Source organism: Ambystoma mexicanum, chromosome 9 (genome assembly GCF_040938575.1).
Source record: "Ambystoma mexicanum isolate Mex_15411 chromosome 9, UKY_AmexF1_1, whole genome shotgun sequence".
In the NCBI taxonomy this organism is placed as follows: Eukaryota; Metazoa; Chordata; class Amphibia; order Caudata; family Ambystomatidae; genus Ambystoma; species Ambystoma mexicanum.
In genome coordinates, this window is record NC_090931.1 from 676,270,199 (window position 1) to 676,289,289 (window position 19,091).

The 19,091-nt window shown below is 45.8% G+C and overlaps 1 protein-coding gene across 2 annotated transcripts in view; it reads left to right on the forward strand.

Moving 5' to 3' along the window:
- Positions 1–19,091, forward strand: part of NBEAL1 (neurobeachin like 1) — a 2,018,929-nt gene that overhangs the window by 216,107 nt on the left and 1,783,731 nt on the right. For both annotated transcript variants that reach the window (XM_069615520.1, XM_069615521.1), the window contains exon 3: positions 15,813–15,904. In XM_069615520.1, the coding sequence (XP_069471621.1) occupies positions 15,813–15,904 (92 nt within the window). The remainder of the gene's footprint in view (positions 1–15,812; positions 15,905–19,091) is intronic.

The following is a 19,091-nucleotide window of genomic DNA, read 5'->3' on the forward strand; positions in this document are numbered from 1 at the left end:
TTAGTATGGGCCAGGTTGGGGCCAGTCCAGGGAAGGGAGCACGAGGGCAAGTGCTGGCGAGGGATGCTATGGGACTGGTATGGGGGTGGTCTGGCCCCTGTATGACTCTGAAGGGACTAGGACCCAGTCGCAGAGCGGCAAAGGGAAGCGTTAGCACAGATGGGGGAGAGGGAAGGAAGAGGAGAAAAGGAAAGTCTTGAGAAGTTTCCGGAACTTAAGAAGACCCAGTTCAAATCTATGATATGATATGATATGAAATGATATGGCATTTGTAACGCGCCTATACACAAGTGTTTCAAGGCGCGACGAGGCAGGGAGGGGGGAACAAGGGGATACAGACAACGATCCTACTAGGCCAGGTGTCATTCAGACCGCGCAAGTGCATGGGTGGAGGGGACGGGAAAAGTGCAAGGGTGAAGGGAGAGGGGAAAGTGCAGTACAGGGTTAGTAATGAAAGAGGGCCAGCTAGTGGCAAGTGCAAGATAAGTGCAGAACAAGTGCTGGGAGGGGGGCTGTAGGGATACAGAGACAGTCCCGCAGTGCAGGGGTAGCAAGGAAGGCAGTGCAGGGGAGAGTGGCTGGGCCAAGGACCAAGGTTAGTGAGTGGCCCAGTTGCTGATTCAGTACAGTATCAGTGGTTTAGCAGGGGAGAGGGGGAGAGAAAGCAGAAGCAAAGAGGAAGGTTTTGAGGTGCTTCCGGAACCGGAGATGGTTCTCCTCAAGTTTGAGGGAGGCAGGAAGGCTGTTCCAGAGGGAGGCCCCTGCTGCGGAGAGAGATCTCCCCCCAACTCGTTGCTTGGAGAAGCGGCTGACCCTGAGGGAGTTGGAGGTGGAAGAGCGAAGTGCTCGAGAAGGAAGATATTTAGGAAGGGATAGTTGAAGGTATTTTGGCCCCAGGCCCCAGAAGGCCTTGTGGACAATGCAGAGGGTTTTGAACTTAATCCTCGCAGCCACAGGGAGCCAGTGTAGCGCTTTCAGTCCTGGAGAGATACGGTCCCTGGGCTTGAGGCCAAGGACAAGTCTCGCAGTCCTGTTCTGGATAAGTTGCAGAGGGCGGAGAGTAGAGGCAGGCAGATTTAGATAGAGGCTGTTACAGTAGTCCAGCTTCGAGAGAACCAGGGCTCTGGAGACAGTGAGCTTCTGGGGGAAGGAAAGGAAAGGAAGGATACCTCTGAGGATATGCAGCTGGTAGTGTGACTTCTTAGAAACGTCAGAAATGTGAGGAGAGAAGGAGAGTGTGGAGTCGAAGATGACCCCGAGGTTTTTTGCCTTGCAGGTAGGAACAGGAGGGGTGGGGTGGGCCGGGAGGCCGTTCCAGTGGGAGGAACCAGCCGTGGAAAGAGATCTACCTCCCACTCTGCTGGGAGAAACGTTTCACCTGCAGAGAGGTGGAGCCAGAAGGCCGAAGGACTCTGGCAGGGAGGTATTTAGGGAGGGAAATCTGGATTTAGAGAGTTGCCGTGCCACAGACAGACTTGTGGATGATGCAAAGGGTCTTGAATTTGTATCCTTGCGGTCACCGGGAGCCAGTGGAGAGATTTTAGGGCTGAAGAGATGCAGTCCCTGGGCTTGAGGCCAAGGATAAGTCTTGAAGGAAGCGAAGGGAGGAAAGAGATAGATTGAGGAAGAGGCTGTTGCAGTAGTCCAGCCTAGAGAGAACCACAGCTTTGGAGATGTTGAGCTTCTGGGGGAAGGTGAGGAAAGGTAGAATTGGCCCTGAGGAGGTGGAGCTGAAAGTTGGACTTCTTGGCATGGTCCATGATGTATGGAGAGAAAGAGAGGAGTCAAAGATGATCCCAAGGTTTTTTGCCTCACAAGTGGGTGAGGGGAGGGGACCCAGGGAGGCTGCCCAGAGAGTGGGGGGAGACGAGAAGCAGGCATCCTAATGAGAAGGATCTCTGTCTTACTGGCATTAAGGCAGAGATGCCTGAATTGCAGTCAGGCAGTCAGATATGAGAGAGGAGGGAGAGGAGTTGGAGGATGGCAGCTTGAAGGAGAGCTGTGTGTCGTCTGCATAACGTTGGAAATTGGGGGAGAAGGTGGAGATTATGTGGGCCAGAGAGGCCAGGTAGATGTTGAAGATAGGATAGAGCCCAGAGGGAGAGAGTGAGGTGGGGGAGAGAAAAGGACCCAGTTGCACTTGGGTTAGTCTGTTTGAAAGAAAGTAGGTCAACCCGCCAGTGTCTGGTCTCGGATGCCAAGGGTACCATGGAGATGATTTAAGAGAATGGAGTGGTTGACTGTGTCAAAGGCAGAAGAAAGGTCGAGGAGGATCAGAACCAAGGGAGAGTTTGAGTCAAGGTTGGAGAGCCGGTCTTTATGGGTGTTCAGGGGAGTAGTTTCCTTGCCTATGGATGCCCTAAAACCAGACTGGTGGTCATGGAGACAGCCAGCCATATCGGTGTGTAGGGTCAGTTGGGGGATGACAAGCTTCTCCATGAGTTTGCCCAAAAAAGGGGTGATGGAGATAGGGCGATAGTTAGCCGGGCAAGATGGGTCATCAGGCTGCTTTTTTAGGAGAGGGAGCACAAGGGAGTGCTTAAGAGGTTGCAGGAAGGAGCCAGTGGCAAAGGAATGGTTGCAGAGGTTAGCCAAGGCTGGGGCAAGAGATGCAATGTTGTCCTTGATGGTTCTGAAGGAGTACGGGAGCACCTGTTTCGAGGAGTCTTCCATAGAGCGGACAACTCTAGAGATGTCATCTGGTTCAATGGGAGGGACTGAGGAGTGTATGGGGGGAGAGGGGTGGCAGTGGGAGGCAGGAGAGAGGGGGCCAGGGCGCAGATGACAGAGAGGACACGATGTCCAGAGTTTTGGTGGAGAAGTGAATGGCCAATGCAGTGCAAAGGGCCTTTGAGGGAGGAGAGGAGGAGAGTGCAGTAGATTGGCAAGCTCCTTGCAGATTTTAAAAAGTTCAGCCATGTTATTGGTGGCACCAGAGATGCAGGCTTGGACATGAGCCCTTGGAGCAGATGGCAATACGATATTGCCTTTCGAGTAGGCGGCAGGCCAGTTGGTCAGAGGATGAGCTAGACGCTTGCCACTTCCGTTCTGCAGCTTTGCACTTGCGTTTCAAAGCTGCCAAGTCGTAGTTTTTTTTAAAGGCAGCCTTCATGCGGATCCTCATGATAGGGGCAAGGATGTCCAGGGTGTTGGAGATGGAGGTTAGCTACATCAGAGTCAGAAGGAGAGTCAAATGAAGGGGGTGGAGGATGGATAAAGGAAGAGACAAAGGCAGCAACTGACACACGCTTCATCGGTCGAATGACGGAGAAGGAGAATGGCAGTGTGGGCCGAGGCATCATCAGGGGACAGGGGAGGTCAAGGTGGGAAGAGAGGAGGGAGTGGTCAGACCAGGAGAGATGGGTAGTAAGAGGGTTGGAGAGTGCAGTGTCTGTTGAGATGAGAGCATCCATGGTGTTCAGCAGAGTGGGTAGGGCCAGAGGGAGGGATAGTGAGAGAAAGAGTCGCAATTGGCTACCAGTCACCAACAAAATCAACAGGACCTTTCACCAATTTGCCACCCACACCCGTTACTCATCCTGCAGTGTTTCTTTTACTATTTTTAATCACACCTTACATACAAGTCAAACTCTGCCGCTTTTTCTTCATTGACCTTCATTTTCTGGAACTCTCTGCCACTATTCATCAGACGCATTTAGAATCACTTTCTCGTCCACAAGGCTCTTCCTTCCGAACACTGTCACAGTGTGAAGAGACTACTTCCGTGGTGTACACTGTAATTTATAGATTATCATAAGAAACGCAAATAAATGTGCCCTTTTCTTGGAAATTAACCCAACCTCTTTCAGGTAATAGACCACTAATGTGTAAAGTGGTGTTCTTTCTTTGGGGAATTTATTATTCCGACTGAATGCCCCTGCAAGTACAGTTAATTTCTTAAACATAACTTCTGGGGTTAATTTTGAATATGTGATGTTATTTGGGTGGATCCCAGCCGTGAGGCACTGTGGAGTCGAGACCTATGTCTGCACAGAAAAGGGACAGCAGAGGAGATGAAAGGGGGCCTTTTCTGAGCATTTTACCCTTCCTATGGCATTGTCCACTTTTGAAATATCAGCCTCACAACCACAGGCCAACCGAGGAGGTGTGGTGTATTGCCTGGGAAGTCAGTGGTCGACATTTCATGGGCAATATCTAAAACCAGTTCCTGGGTATTGGGAATCATCTAGTAGGCAAGAGCTGCCACCAGAGAACCAGGTAGTTAGTACATGGTGTGCTGAAAACCTAACTTTTTTTGAGATGCAAACTTGAACAATTTATCTATTATATACAATCCATAATGCTTTGCATTTCTTCTAGATGTCTCTAATGCTTCCTCATAGACATTCCCAAATACAGAAAATGAATGTCACATAGGTATGGATGCATGTCACCCGATGGCCATACATCCATTAATTCCCCTTTTTATATATGCACTATATTGATTGCTGTTCACTTTCATGGCGTTGCAGCCAGTGATGAGTGGAGCATGCATCTGCTAGACAAGCACTCCCTGTTGGATCTAGCAAATCGATTTAGCACCAGAGATCTTTGCGATGAGAAGCCAGTCAGTTCTCGGTGCATTTCATAGATACAAACGTGGACTCTGTTTTGTGTAATTCATAATAACCAAATCTTTTTTTATTTAACCTATTCGATGTTTGTTAATGCTGCTTAATTAACTTGTTTCTTCTAAAGTGGCTTGATAACATCCAAGGTCTTGGCACACTTTGTACATTTAACAATACATTACAATTGTTAATCTACCAATCTACCAATCTGGATAAAAATGGCCATGAAGGGAGACAACTCAGGAAAGACCGATTAATTCTAAAGAAGCCTCCAAGTAGCAAAACATTTTTTTTTATTGTTCTAGCTTAGTCTTTATATAGCTATAAATGCCAGAAGTTTAATTACTGTAATAAAAAGGAGTGGCTGAGATGTTCTGGTTTGTTGGTAAATGAAATATGTTATAAGGAAACATGTGTTTTTATCTGTACCTTTTTATTAAGAGTTGGTGATCCAAACACAGCTTTTCAGACCAGGCCAGGATGTCAACATTTGTCTTCTTTGAAGGCAACATGAATCAAGACACGGCAACAGATTCAAAGTTAAAAATAAAATGGTTTATTAACTCAAATGGCAGGGTGGTTGAAGGTCTAACTTGCCCTATGCTAAGGTGGGATTTCCCTACCTGAACAAAACTAAGGAAAGTCTGAGTCAGAAAGTTCAACTTAAAAGTATGTCTGTGTCCAAAACCTATCCTTGCTCTCACAACTAAAGTTAAACAATGTGTAGGGATGTCAATAATACAAGAAATGTTGATCAAAACAAAATTCTGAGCTTCTTTCAGCTCCCCTTCCCCAAGTACAAGAATATTCCAGAAAAGTCTCTGGATTATCTTTTTCTCAAGTTCAAAACCGGTCCACAAATCCTTAAAGCTCCCGTCCCAAGTTCAAGGCAACATAGTTCCAAAGAAAAGGGTCTTAAGAGTTCCGTCATCAATACAACATTAAAGTTCATCAATCCTCAGGTTCCCTTCCGCAGGACTTCAACTTATGCTTGACCTCCGTCTTTCAATGTTTAAAACAACTCCAAATCAACTTAACTTTTCTTCTAGATAGGCTTAACAATTCAATCAGCGTTCTCGTTCTTGGTTTGCTTTAACAAGGTCTTTGGCTTTCAAAATTGAGGGTTCCCTGGTCTATGCGCAGTTGTTTGACCATACAGTCCACCCATTACAGGTCACGCAACCAAGAACGCTAGGCTCTTTGGCCCACAAAGGCGGTTCTTCATCTGCTCCTGTGTGAATGTTCACGCTCACTTGGCTTTTCCTTGTCAGCTTCTTGGCTTTGCCACACTGTCACAAAATCTTGGCCAGTTCTTGGCCTTGCCACACTGTATTCAGGCATAAAAGTTCACTTTGTGGTCATGTTACTCCTTTAGCGGGCAAGAGGGGAAGACCGCAAGAGAGCATGGCTGCAAGGTGGTAGTTTGTTTTCAAACAGGCAGTATCTGCATTTCATATTCATGTCATCTGGTCATAACTTTGCCCATAAAGGTTTAATTCAGTTCGGTATTCAGTATTTGTTATCATTTGCTTTGCTGCTTCATTTTCACCCAACCCGTGGCTTCGGGTTTGTTTGCTGCTATGTTGGTTCGGCATTCACCTTGCTTCCCCACAGCCCCCAGGAGCACCCCGGTATGAGTGACTTTCTCCTTTCACTCACCGGTCCCTGGCATTCTCTCCGGGCAGCTGCACTGTTCGGTTTAAGCCCCACCCGCTGGCTTTCCTTTAATCACGAGCCCGTTTGCACTTCTGATGCTCTTCTGTTCTCGCCGCCAGCTCTGCTTCTCTTCCGTAGATGCTGTCGGCTACTTGGTTTCCTTTTCTTCACCCGCAGCTCCAGTTGCATATCTCGGTCCACGAAGGCTCACACACACCTGTGCTTTTCTTACGGCCCGCCTTCTCCTGGGCTGCACAGTTCCTTTGGTTAGTCTGTCGGCGTCCTGGCTTCCCTGCAGCACCCACCACTGCTGCCTCCTCGCGAACAGGATTCCCTGCTAGTCTCCTCCCTTCTTATACACTTGCAACCAATTGACCGGTTGCAGGTGTGAGTTCCCAATTGGAATTGTCTGACTGCAATTAGAATAGAACTTGGGACATGCCTGACCTTTACAATACCCCTCAGGCATCTTCCTTGTCTCAGTACTAGAGTGCTGAAATTACTTACTAGTGTTCACTACTCCTAGTCGTGTCTTCCTCGTCCTAGTACTGTAGTAGGTTGAATGAGGGAAAATGAGGGGCGCTTTTTTATAATAGCCATAAAGGACGGGGTGGTGGGGAGTTAGGTTGGTTCTCATAAGGAAAAGAGGGGGGGGAATACCATGTCTCGGCCTGTGGGTACCATCTTCCCAATCCCCAAGGACCCTCCACCCAGGTGATCCTCCCTTGCTTCTCCACCCCCAGAGTCAGAATCCAAAAGAGATGGACTTTCCCTGGCCACCTGAGAAAATGATCCACAGGGAGTAGGAGTGAGGATACCCTCAGTTTCACACACTTCTGAACTGCATATTTTCAATTACATTAATATATTAATTATATTCTTTAAATACACATAATCACATTTCTGAATATTTTCCCCAGTCACAATTCTTGTGGAAAATCCTAAGTGAAGCATTGCTGGAATTTCCATGGAAAAGAATTAGATTGCCCGTTATTTCCCCAAATGTCATTAATAAATAAGTGATCATTGTTAAGCCATATGTTATGACTTTATCTCTCTACAAGCTGGATTTCAACTGAAAAAAAGAATGCATGCCACTGTTCAGAAATATTAAACAAACACTATTCAAATGTATAGCTTGAAAAGGTTTCAAGTTTTCTTTAATGTTCTCTTCGCCATAAAAAAGAAAGGTACATAATTTGACCTCTTATCCACCCTGACTACTTCTTTGCATAAACTAAGCACAGACGATCCAGTGCACATTGCATGACGCACGCACGTACGCACACACGGCAGTAACAAAGGTTGTTCATCTTTTCAAAACCAGTTTTTCTTATTGTTGCATCATGACGTGTTTTTGCAATATCATATCATATTCCCGTTCTCTTAAGAGTTTTGCTATAATTTTTCCATTCATTGAAAAAATCACCCTGTCCACCTTATCTGTTTGCAGGTGGTTTGATAAAAGCCTACATAACATGCAAAATGTATGTCTCCTATATCAGTAAAACGTGGATTCTAGGTTAAGTAAAAGTAGATCCACCAACCTTATTTCAAATCATTACCAGGAGGTTTTTTTGCTCATTAGTCTTGTCTCGTAGGTGCCACTTTAGCATCACCAAGGCAAAGTTACTGATATAGAATGTGTACTGAGAGCATTGGCATTACAGAGTTAGTCTGCAGTTATCCTTAGTATACATATGTTTGGTTCATAGAGTGCGCTTTAAAGGCACCGATCGTGTTGGTTCGTATGGGGCACTTTAGGCCTAGGTATTGCATCTACATATATTTTATTTATAGTGCGCTCATACACACGTGTTTCGGAGCGCGACCAAGCAAAGGCAGGGGAACAGGGGAGAAACAAAATAACGCTCTTACTAGGCCCAGTGACATTAAGAACGCGCAAGGGCATGGAAATGGGAAAGTGGGGCTGGCGGGGGGGGGGGGAGGAGAAGTGGAAGGGGGAGAAGTGGAAAGTCCGGAACAGAGGAGAGAAGAGAATAAATAATAAGTGAAATAAATAAATAGATAATACAGTGAAAAGGTAGTGCAGCCAGCAAGTGCATAATTTTAGTCAGATAGGGTATATCTGATAAGTGCAGAAGAGTGGGGGACTGTATGGGTACAGATACAGATACATAGTTTTGGGTCTTACATGGAACTGGAGCGCCACCTCCAGTTTTGCCTTCCTGGTAGTACTTTGATACCAGGGAGCCAATTGCTGTTGGTATCATGATATGTGGCATGCTACATACAATGTACACTGAAAAGCACTAGGAAGGCAGGCTGGACTAGCAGATGGGTCGAGCTTGGGAAGTTTTCGGAGTCTGCAATCCTCTCCTGTGTTTGTGCTCCTTCAGTTATTTCGGCTGACTCCCCATTAGATATCCTCGAGACCTAGGAGGAGGATTGCATGACGAAAGAAGTTTCCATTAGTAAAGCAGAAACTGTTGCCTTTGCCAATGCTCTTTCTGGTGTCGGGTGTTAAAACCGAAAATAAAACTCTAAAAGTATGAAAAGGAAAGTGTGATTTTAAATTTTTTCTTTTTTTTATATGTCAAAGCGCTTAAAAATAATGATTGTGAATTTGTGTTGGGAGACTAGGCTTTACAGTCCTCGGAGCAAAGGGGGATAACGGTAAGTGTACCCCTCTATAATGTTAAAATAAAATACATGACTAATGGATGGGTAACATGAATTCGAGGATATGTCCGTAAAAGGATTAAGGAGATTTCAGAAAGGCACCAGATGCAAAAGCACTTGCAACATAACCTAAACAGAAGAAATGCACCAAGAAAATAATGATTTAAATGTATTAATCTTTTATAACTCACTTAATACAGGAGACCAGTCTCTAAGCAGGATTCGAACCTATGCTGATCTGCGTGTTCTTGCTTCAAAGACAAACGCAAACTAACGTTCCCAGTACATAGAAATGGAAATCTTCTAAAAGGTCCATTTTCTAAATGTATCTTTTGAGATGGAATTTGCAAACTTTGTTGTTTCAAAAGATCTGTAATAACTTATTCAAAGTACAAATTTAAAGTTGGAAACTTTTAGCCAGGCATAGAAAATCAGTCATCCCTCATTTCACCACATTGGCTATTGGTGAATGCATGTTTTGAGCCATTAGTCTTTTCATATGATGTAATATGCTTTGCTCATGCATCTACTGATGTTGAATTCACTAGTTGTGAGCTTCACACACCAAAATGAAACCGTTCACTTTTGAACTCCAAAAATGTCCACTAGCTTTCCAAAAACGTTCTTTGCTGCCTGCTGATGAGTATTACCACTCCTGACAACCTTCTTGGCATCTTAAAATGGAAGTGTTCTCATAATGTGACATTTAAAAAAATTTTTTTTATTGAATTTGAACGCTTTACAACCAAACCACCACCCCCTGCCCTGTTTCCACCTCCCCCCTTCCCAAGTTCCCTGCGAAAGAAAGCTAACTTTTGGACGAGTTGTTTTGCCTATGAAATACCAAGAATTCGCAGTTTTTGTGGTCACATAGCTGCTTTGTAAGGCCTCCTGAAAGAGAAACAGTATCATCCTCTATTCTTTGCTAAACTTGGACTGAACCCCCTGCACGGAGTAAGTCATCCATTCCATGAATACAAAACGGCAAATCTTCGCAAACCAGTCCTTTTCCTCCAGGGAAACCGGCTGCTTCTTTTTTGGGCGATCACCAATAGCGTTCCTAGGGACAGCATTGCATAGGCCCTCCTCTGGTGTCGTGCCGTACCTTCCTGCTCCGGGCCTTCAAGACCCAGAATACACTGCTCCATGTACCTGTTCCTGAGGAGCTGAAACATCCCCTCAAGCCTGCCATTCACATCTTTCCAGAACTGTGCGATTTTAGGGGAGGCACACCAAATATGCACCCAATCTCCTGACCCCCCACAGCCCCTCCAACAGAGATTGGACGTGTTTGGGTAGAGTTTGTGCAGTTTAGCAGGGGTGTAGTGCCACATCACCATCGTTTCCAGCCACATCTCCGAATTTGAATCGCCCTGGTGAGTTTAGGGATGTCTGCCCAAAGACGCTCTGTTTGCCCTGGCAGAATAGCACAGACCAGGACTGCTTTCCATTGCCTCATGTATGGCCAGGCCGGGGTCTCGGGTCTGCAGATAGCAGTTTATACAGGGCTCATATCAGATTCTTGTCCACTGGGTTAGAATATATTTTTCAAAGGGCGGCAACTGTCATGTTGCTGCTTGCCTCACCAAAGGTTGCACCAGCCAATGTCGCAGTTAACAATATCGAAATCTCTCTGACTCCTGCACCCCAAACTCTGACTTGCATTGTTCCAACTGTTTTATTTCCTGTCCGTTGGCCATGTCCCGTAGTCTAAGGCAACCCTTTCCCTCCCACTGTCTAAATGCATGGTTCTACCCCAGGCCAGAACTGTGGATTAATGCATACTGGAGTAAAAGGAGATGGGTTTGAAGGTATCCCCCTCCTCCTGACCTCTTCATCCCATAGCGACTCCACCAGGACCGTGATTGCACTGTATTGCATGTTTGGGTTGGTCCGCATGCGGAGTCACATGACTTCCAGCGGTTTCCCCACTACTGCCCTTTCCATTCTGCACCAAATTATGTTTTTGCTGTTTCCTGACCATTCCTTAAGTACCCTGAGACCCCCCACCACATAGTAGGTGTGAATATTTGGTAGTGCCATACCCCCCCTATCCCTGGCCGACATCAGTACTTTAGCTGAGACCCTTGTTTTTTGTTTTTGCCATATGTATGACAGAATTCATTTCTGGAGCGTTTTGAAGAATGACTGCAGGATCTTAACCAGGAGTGCATGGAAGAGGTAAATAACCTTTGGCAGAATCACCATTTTTATGGTGGTAACCCTACCCAACCATGATACAGTCAAGGGACTCCAATTACCCAATAACTGCTTCACCCTCCCCAGAGGTGGAACATCATTTGCTGTATACAGCTCCCGTAAGGAGGTGGGATCTGGATGCCTAGATATGTTAGGATGTCCTTGACCATCGTATATGGGACCTTACTTTGTAATGCGGTTGCCTGAGGGGTTCTCACTGAAAGATTCAACTATTTGGATTTCTTAGCATTGATTCTCAGGCCTGCCACTTCCCTGAACCTATATAATTCCAGGGATATCCCTGGTAACGAAGTGTCTGGTTCTGTGACAGTAAGAATCAAGTCGTCCGCAAACGCCATTATTTTATGCTTCTCCCCCACTCCCTAATGGGATTCCTTTAATTTTGTCCGACATTCACATTGTGGTCAGCAGATGTTCTAAATATATCGCATTAAAAGCAGTAGGGACAATGGGAACCCTGTTTCGTGCCTCCTCTAATACTAATATGTATAGGTTATGAGAGGGACCCACTAATCTGCAACCTGATCATTGGGTTAACATAATTTACCATGATTTTACCCATAAACCCCAGTCTGAAACCCATGTGTTCCATTGTTTAAAAAAGGAAGGGTGGTTCCACTCGATCGAACGCTTTCTCAGCGTCGAGTGCTAAAAGAACTGCCGGGAACTGTTTCTTGGAGGCCTTTTCTACCAGGTGGCAGAGTCTCCTAATATTGTCATGAGTCTGTCCATTCCTAATAAATCCCAATTGATCGGGGTCAATCAAATCTGGGAGTATGGAATCTATTCTATTCGCCATGACTTCATGTATGTTTTAGCGTCTAGATAAATCGGCGCAACCGGTCTATATAAACCGCACTGCGTTGGGTTTTTATTCAGCTTTGGAAAGAGCACCATTTTTGCCTCTTCCATTGTTGAGGTGACTTTTCCACGCGCCCATGATTGTTTGTACAGGGCCGTCAGCTTGGGAGCTAAGATCGCCCTGTACATCTTATAAAAAACCACCAAGCACCCATCCGTGCCAGGCGCCTTGGTGAGTGGTAATCACTTAATAATTCTTCCATGATAACCGCATCTAAGCTTTCTCCAGTTAGCAGTGTGATTTTGTTGAGGGGCAACAGGTGGAGGTGTGCCTCCTGAACTCCCTCATCTGTGGAGTCGGAGGAGTACAGACTGGTATAGAAGCCCCCATACTGCTTAATGATGCCTGGGGTGGAGGTAAGTAGGTCTCCCTGTGGGCCTTTTATCTGGATTATATTCCGATCTGCCCTTTTCCCCCTGAGGTATCTCACCAAGAGGCTATCTGCTTTGTTTGTCTTTATATAGTATAATTGTATTTCACAGAGGAGGGCTCTTTCAGCCTTCCTGGTGTACAGCACATCTAACTGGCCCCTAACACTTCTATCCTCCCTTCTGAGCTTACTGCTTTGGTTCTGCACCATTTGTGCCTGAATCTCTCAATTTTATTTTGAGCTCCTCCTCCGTTGACCTCAATTGTTTGTTCCTCGTGTCTGCAATCGCTATAAGATGTCCCCTTGTGACTGCCTTAAAGGCGTCCCACACCGTTGCACCATCCATGTCCGGGGTGTTGTTTATGGCAAAATATTCTCTCATTCCTTCCCCCCAGTTTGCTGGTTATAACCTTCTTTTAATATCTCCTGGGAGAAAGACCACCTCCATAAACCATCCGGTTGTCCCTGACATCGTACTGTAGCGGTCAGTGGGGCATGATCTGAGGAGCAGGATGGGGCTCACTTCTATTTGTGTGATCCTGCCCATAAGAGCAGCCGATGCCCATGTGTAATAGATTCTTCAAAAGGATCGATGAACGTTCAAATATTACGTGTCCTCCGCTAAATCGTTTTGAAGCATCCTCCAAACATATTTTAGGGTCAGAATGTCTATTTTGCACTTCAGTGATTTAGGTGGTGCCACTTGACTGTGATAGATCCGTGCACTGCAATCTTTTTGTGGGTCCCATGTCATGTTCAAGTCGCCCATGAGTTTCATCTCCCCCGTTGCGAAGGTCTCTAGCGTGGCCAGTGTTGCTCTTAAGAACCCATCCTGACCTGAGTTTGGTGCATATATTGAAGCTGAAGTCATTGTTTGCATCCCCAACTTACATTTAACAAATAGATATCTGCCCCCCCATCACCTTTCACTTCTATGACCACCACCTCTTGCAACCGTCTAAATGCTATAAGGGTGCTTCCTGTTTTCCCGTCCATGTTGGATTGGTACATACTGGGGTAGCCCCCAATTTTGAACCTATGTTTGTCCCCCTTGCAAACATGAGTTTCTTGGAGAGCTATTATGTCCGGGCGTCCCCTAGCCAAATATCGTTCCACTTTCTTCCTTCTGGTGGGGGAATTTAAACCCTGCACATTCTACATCAGCAAGTTAAGGGGCAAACCCATTGGTCCCTGATTCCGTACCTTTCTCGGGGTCCCCTAGCTCTGTATGTATGGATGTGTCCATATAAGGTCTGTCGGGTCCTATTTCCTCCCCCCCCCCACATAGTTAAAGCGACCTACTTCCATCCCCAAATGGACCCTGGTCCGCCCCCCTTAACCCAACCTCTGCCCTGTGTTTATCCACCCCCTCCCTCTACCCCCTTGCCCTCCCTAAATGACCTTTCGCCCCTGCCCCTCTGGTGCGAACCGAAGTTCCATTTGAACTCTGGGGGAGAGGGGGCCTCTTCCTGGATTGGGTTTGCCATGCAATTCCAGAGATGTGTAGGGATACCTCTACTCCCTACCGTGATCCATGTGACCCTGGTGTCTTTCCACACGTGGGCCAATTAAGTCTGTCGACTCGGAATGTAACTCAATTTTGATGGTCCTTAAGTTCTGTTGTTCTCCAAGCATGCCATATCTTCACCACTATCGAGCTGCGGCAAACGTCGTCTCCCTTCCATAAGAATGTTGGTGCTACATGCCCTCCAGGGTGTAGGCCTATCTATGTCTGACCTTTTGCAGTCCTTTTGGGGCAGGAGGCCCTTGTCTTTTTTGGCTATCTTCGACCATTCCCAGGGCTGTCTCAACGGCGCCCGCATCCACCGCCCAAAGCTGCCCCACGTGGTGGCCTCCTTGTCCAGTTCTAGTAGCGTCATCCCCTCTTCAAAGGTCATTACGCAATGCTCCTTGCCCTCCCAGGTGAACAAAAGCCCAAATGGAAAGGTCCACTTCTATTTAGTTTTCTTTTGTATGAGGGCCCTGGTAACGGGACCGATCACCCATCTCTTGGTAGGCGTTCATGGGCCAATGTCTTGAAAGAGGAGGATTTCCACACTGTTCACCCAGGCAGCGCAGAGGATTCTTTCCTTCTGGGAGTAACAGGACATTGCCGCTATGCAGTCCCTCGCCCTGGCGCCTGGCTCACTCCTCTTGGCACGCACTCTATGAATCCAATCGATTGATATTGCAATCTCCGTCCCCTCTCCCAGGATTTTCTTGAAGACATCCTGGACCGTCGATTTCAAGACCTTGTCCTCGATGCTCCCGGGGAGGTTCCTGAGACGAATATTGGACCTCTGGGAATGATTCTCCGAATCTTTGCATTGGATTTCTAAATTAGGTGCTACCTGTGAGAGGTTTTCAAGCAGTTCATCATTTCTCCTTGCGTCGTCTGCCAGTTCCTCTGTTTCACCTTTTATTTCGTGCATAGTTCACTTCAAGTCAGCCTTCAAATCTGCACTTTGTGTGTGCCTGGATTCTGACAGTTTGGTTTGAAGATCCGGGAAGCATTGCAGCATCTCTTCCCTACCCATTGCCATGTTTGGGCACAAGCGGGTCCTCCCGAGACACCCGAGGTGCAGCACTGGTGTCTTCCACTTCGCGCGACCTCCTTTCGCCTGCTGCCCCCGCTGGGGGTGTGCTCAACAGGAACCCCAGCCACTGCGCGTATTGTCTTATAAGGGAGTTCTCACCTCAACCTCTGAGGGATCCTTTGGATGCTCCTTCCACGGACCACGCTTGCCTTGTGCATCAACCGGCCAGCGCTGCGTGCAGGGGCACTCTGTTGGCTCGGCTGTGTCCCTCAAGGGGTCCTCTGGACACCGGACCTGGCTCTTGTCCCCGCTAGGCACCCGTGGCCGGTCCTCCTGTTGTAGAGGGGCCGCTTCACACTCCCACGTGGGTGGCGGGGGCTTCCTTAAGCCTCCTACTGCCTGAGGCTTACCGCAATCACCAGTCCTCATTTCCTCTTCTGCAGCCGGCATCACCATCCAGGGAGAAAGCCCCCTCCACTGCGCTATGCTGCTCCGGACCCTGCTGCCTCTCTCCTGAGCCCCGCTTAGAAGCTGCAGGGCTCTGCTCACTTTCCCTCTCCCTCTCTCAAGCCCGACAGCAAAGGCCGCCGCTGGCTGCTGGGCTCTGTTCACTCTCTCTACTGTCCCGGAGTGCTTGCACTGCTGGCCCGGTAAACCACTGTTACCTCAGCTGCATACTACGCATTTGTTTGCCGCGCTGATTAGGACGTGCTTCTAAATGTTGCTTCGTTGTTTGGCCCTGTGGGATCGGAACACCCTGTGATCCAGCCATCTTGGATCTCTCATAAGGTGTCATTTAACCCAAGTTATGTTGTTGCAAGTGTGTGGTTTCTTTCTTTTTAGTAAATAAAAGCAGTTGTTACATGTTGCATTGTTAGCTTTGGCATTTCATTAACTATACTATGGTGCATAGTTAATATAGCATATTGATCACCTTTTCACTTTTATTGTAGAGAGACCCAGATTACCTCAAGCTCTGGTTGGACAGTTTTGTGTGTAGCTATGAACAATTCCTGGATGTGGACTTTGAGACGATGCCTACTAGGTAAGGACAATTATTTTACAGGATATGTATTTTGTTAGCTGGAAGGCTGCAGTGTAGAGGAACGTGGCATGCAGTTTAACCCTGCTAGTGGTGCTGGTTATGCCTTATTACAATCATTAAACTACACACCTTTTTCTTCAATAATTGGATATAATCATTAAGATCTAAAAATTGCCAACAAATGTAAGAAACATGTCTAATGGCAAGATTCTCCATAATTAGCATGACCATTTTACCTAAACTGTAATGTTTTCTTACACATCACTTTGACAGCAGCCTTTTTGATATATTTGCACATTAACAAATCAACTGGTTTAGGGTTACAATACGAATGAACTTGGATATGTTTCTGAAATCAGTAGGTGAGAGCAATGTCTCAGATTTAGAAATGTATTCTCTCTGCTCAAAGTCGTTAGGGTATTGGTTCTCTGCATCCAAAACTGCCTCACATTGGATTTTAGAAATTATGAAAACTCCCAGAATACCTGCAGAGTGCTTTTAATTGCATGACACAAGCATATTATCACTGCCATTGATACACATAACACTGTCATTTGCCTTGTGCTGGAATGAATGTAAAATTAGCTCTTCCCATGGCATTTTGTTTTCGTTTATATCTGGATAACATTGAAGAGTTACCATTAACGCAGGAACCAGGAGTAATGCTTGGTCTAGCACAGTTGGGTCTCATTAAACTTGAAGATGTATTTCTGAGCAGGAGATTTAGTTCACTGAAGGAATACATGGAGATTGGGGGTAAATCACTGATACAACTCCATTGGTACGTGAGTTTGAGGACAGCCGCCCATGTGTGGTTGCCTAGGTTTCCACTGAAACGCCCAGAAAAAGCAATCCTGCAGTTTGATTAACACAGATAGGTGTCATTGACCCCTCTCTCCTACATACAAGCTCTGAGTGCTGGTAAAATCACCCAACTTGTCCCTAAAGTGAAATAGGCAAGCTATACCTGTTGCTACATGGACCTTGATAATCGTGCATGCAAAGATTGTGTTTCCAAACTATAGACCAAAATTGTAAGACAATACACATGATGTGCAATTCTGGTATACCCCAAATGCAATTACAAAATGTGCATGTATTGTATTGTACAATGATTTATAAAGCGCAAGACCAAGGCTCTAAGGCATCTTGAGCGCTGCTGCACGCAAGGACAGCTACAAAAGGATCCCATATCCGACCTTAAACTAAAGACATGTCTTTAACACAATGGATAAGTAACACAATGGTTAAGTGCCCTGGATGTGGGATGGAGAGTACTGGGTATTTTTACGCATTGGATGGGAGTGCCCACCTATAGTAGTTTTGCTCCCAATACCTGCTGCTACTGTGCGACAGTACCTGTTCCTAAAGTTTAATGTTAGGGAGGTCTTAGATATCAGAGGTGCACGGATGGGGATCACTTGGAGTAGGAGTCTCTGGCGATTGTGTGGCAATACCAATATCGAAACACTTGAACATATTTTAGTGCACTGCGAAAGCCTTGCCAAGCTTCGGCTTTCTTATTTCAAGTCATATTGAAATTATAATAATGCGACAGATATAGCTTATATGTGGAGCAAATTTATGGATGGGAATGAAATTCATTTTAAGTATTATACTATTAAATTCTATTTGCACTGTATGAATATTCTAAGTGAACTATCTAGTGGTATATGTTGAATACATTTATTATCGTTTTTAAAGTAGTACTGAATTAATATTGATGACTATTTTTATAGAACTGAAGAATTTGATTGTAGATTAACTATTTATAGAGGTTTTTTTCGTAAATGTATTGTGTGCGTTTTGTTTGAATATGCAAAGACAATTCTTGGCTATATGTATATTAAATTTAAAAAAATAGTCGCATTCTGGGATGAAGTATGGTCCAAGATATCAGTAATTGCAGACCTTTCCAAAACCTAAATCACTACAGATATGCTTGTTTTGGCAAGCTCGCTGTGCTGCAAGCATAGATGATGGAAGTATGTAGTTTTGAAACGGCAGGAGTTTGAGGTTTGAGAGTGGGGCAAAGGATAAGGTGAGAGTGAGAATGAAAGGGATTGTGATCATTCTTTAACTTTGCCATAAGCAGTCAAATGCTCAGGGCACTAAAGAGCTTTGCATCAGCTGTTTGGAGTTAAATGCAAGAGATAAAATGTTCTGTGGGAAAGAGTCATTTCCTTCAGAATAGCCAGACGGTCGTATTTAAGATGGAAACATTGACTATAGGTCAGACAGCGCTATTGCTCTTTTTATTTCAGGACCACAATGTATTGTCCAGCTAGACTATTTCACTCTACAGCTTCCTTATCTTTTATAGTTGCTACACATTGTTCAGTACTGCTTTGGGGTATCACTTCTCTGTCTAGGGAGCTAACCTGTGGAGTTTTGTTCTTATTAAACCCTGAAACTGCCAGCAGCTGACCTTTGCTTAAGTTTCGTCAAGTTCTGAGAAAATTGCTTTTTAGATTTGTAATTTTTTTTTCCTTTGTGACGTCTCAATGTGTTTTTGCCTCGTTTTTTGCACCAAAGTCGTAAATCATTTATAATATAAGAAGAGAAACAGTCCAAAATGTAAATATTAAGATCAAAGCACTGTCAAAAGGATTCCTTGCCTGCAATGGCATTATAAGGTGATAGGATGTTTGCACCGCCATGCAAGTCATACAGCAGCAACATTTTCCACCATTAGTTATTATTAAAGCACTTTTTCACAATTGTTGCTTGAATAATAATCCTGTAAAATGTAATTCCTGTAGAAAACAAGTGGAAATCCATTAAGAAAGAGTCTAAATATATGAAACAGCCCTTAGGGGGGAACCAGAAAAACTCAAGAATATTTTTTTTTTTTTTTGTTTTTTTTTTTGTTTACATTTCTGTTTATTAAATTTTGCAAGGTCGTCCAAGATGGCGGCCGAGCGGAGCGGACGTGCGTGAGCGTAGCTCCGTCCCCCGGCTCGGGCCGCAACATTAAGCACCTCACTTCGAGAGCCTACCGAGACACCCGAGAAGCGACTTCCCCCCCCAGATAGGGAGGAAGGTGAAACAACCTCCCTCCGACAAGCAACGGAACGTGGGGAACACCAAAAGAGATCGAGCGCCGGCCCGGACCCGCCCCTCCCCCGCACGAAGCAAGGAATCGTCCCGCACCAAGGGGCACGACTCCCGCCGAAAGAACCAGCCC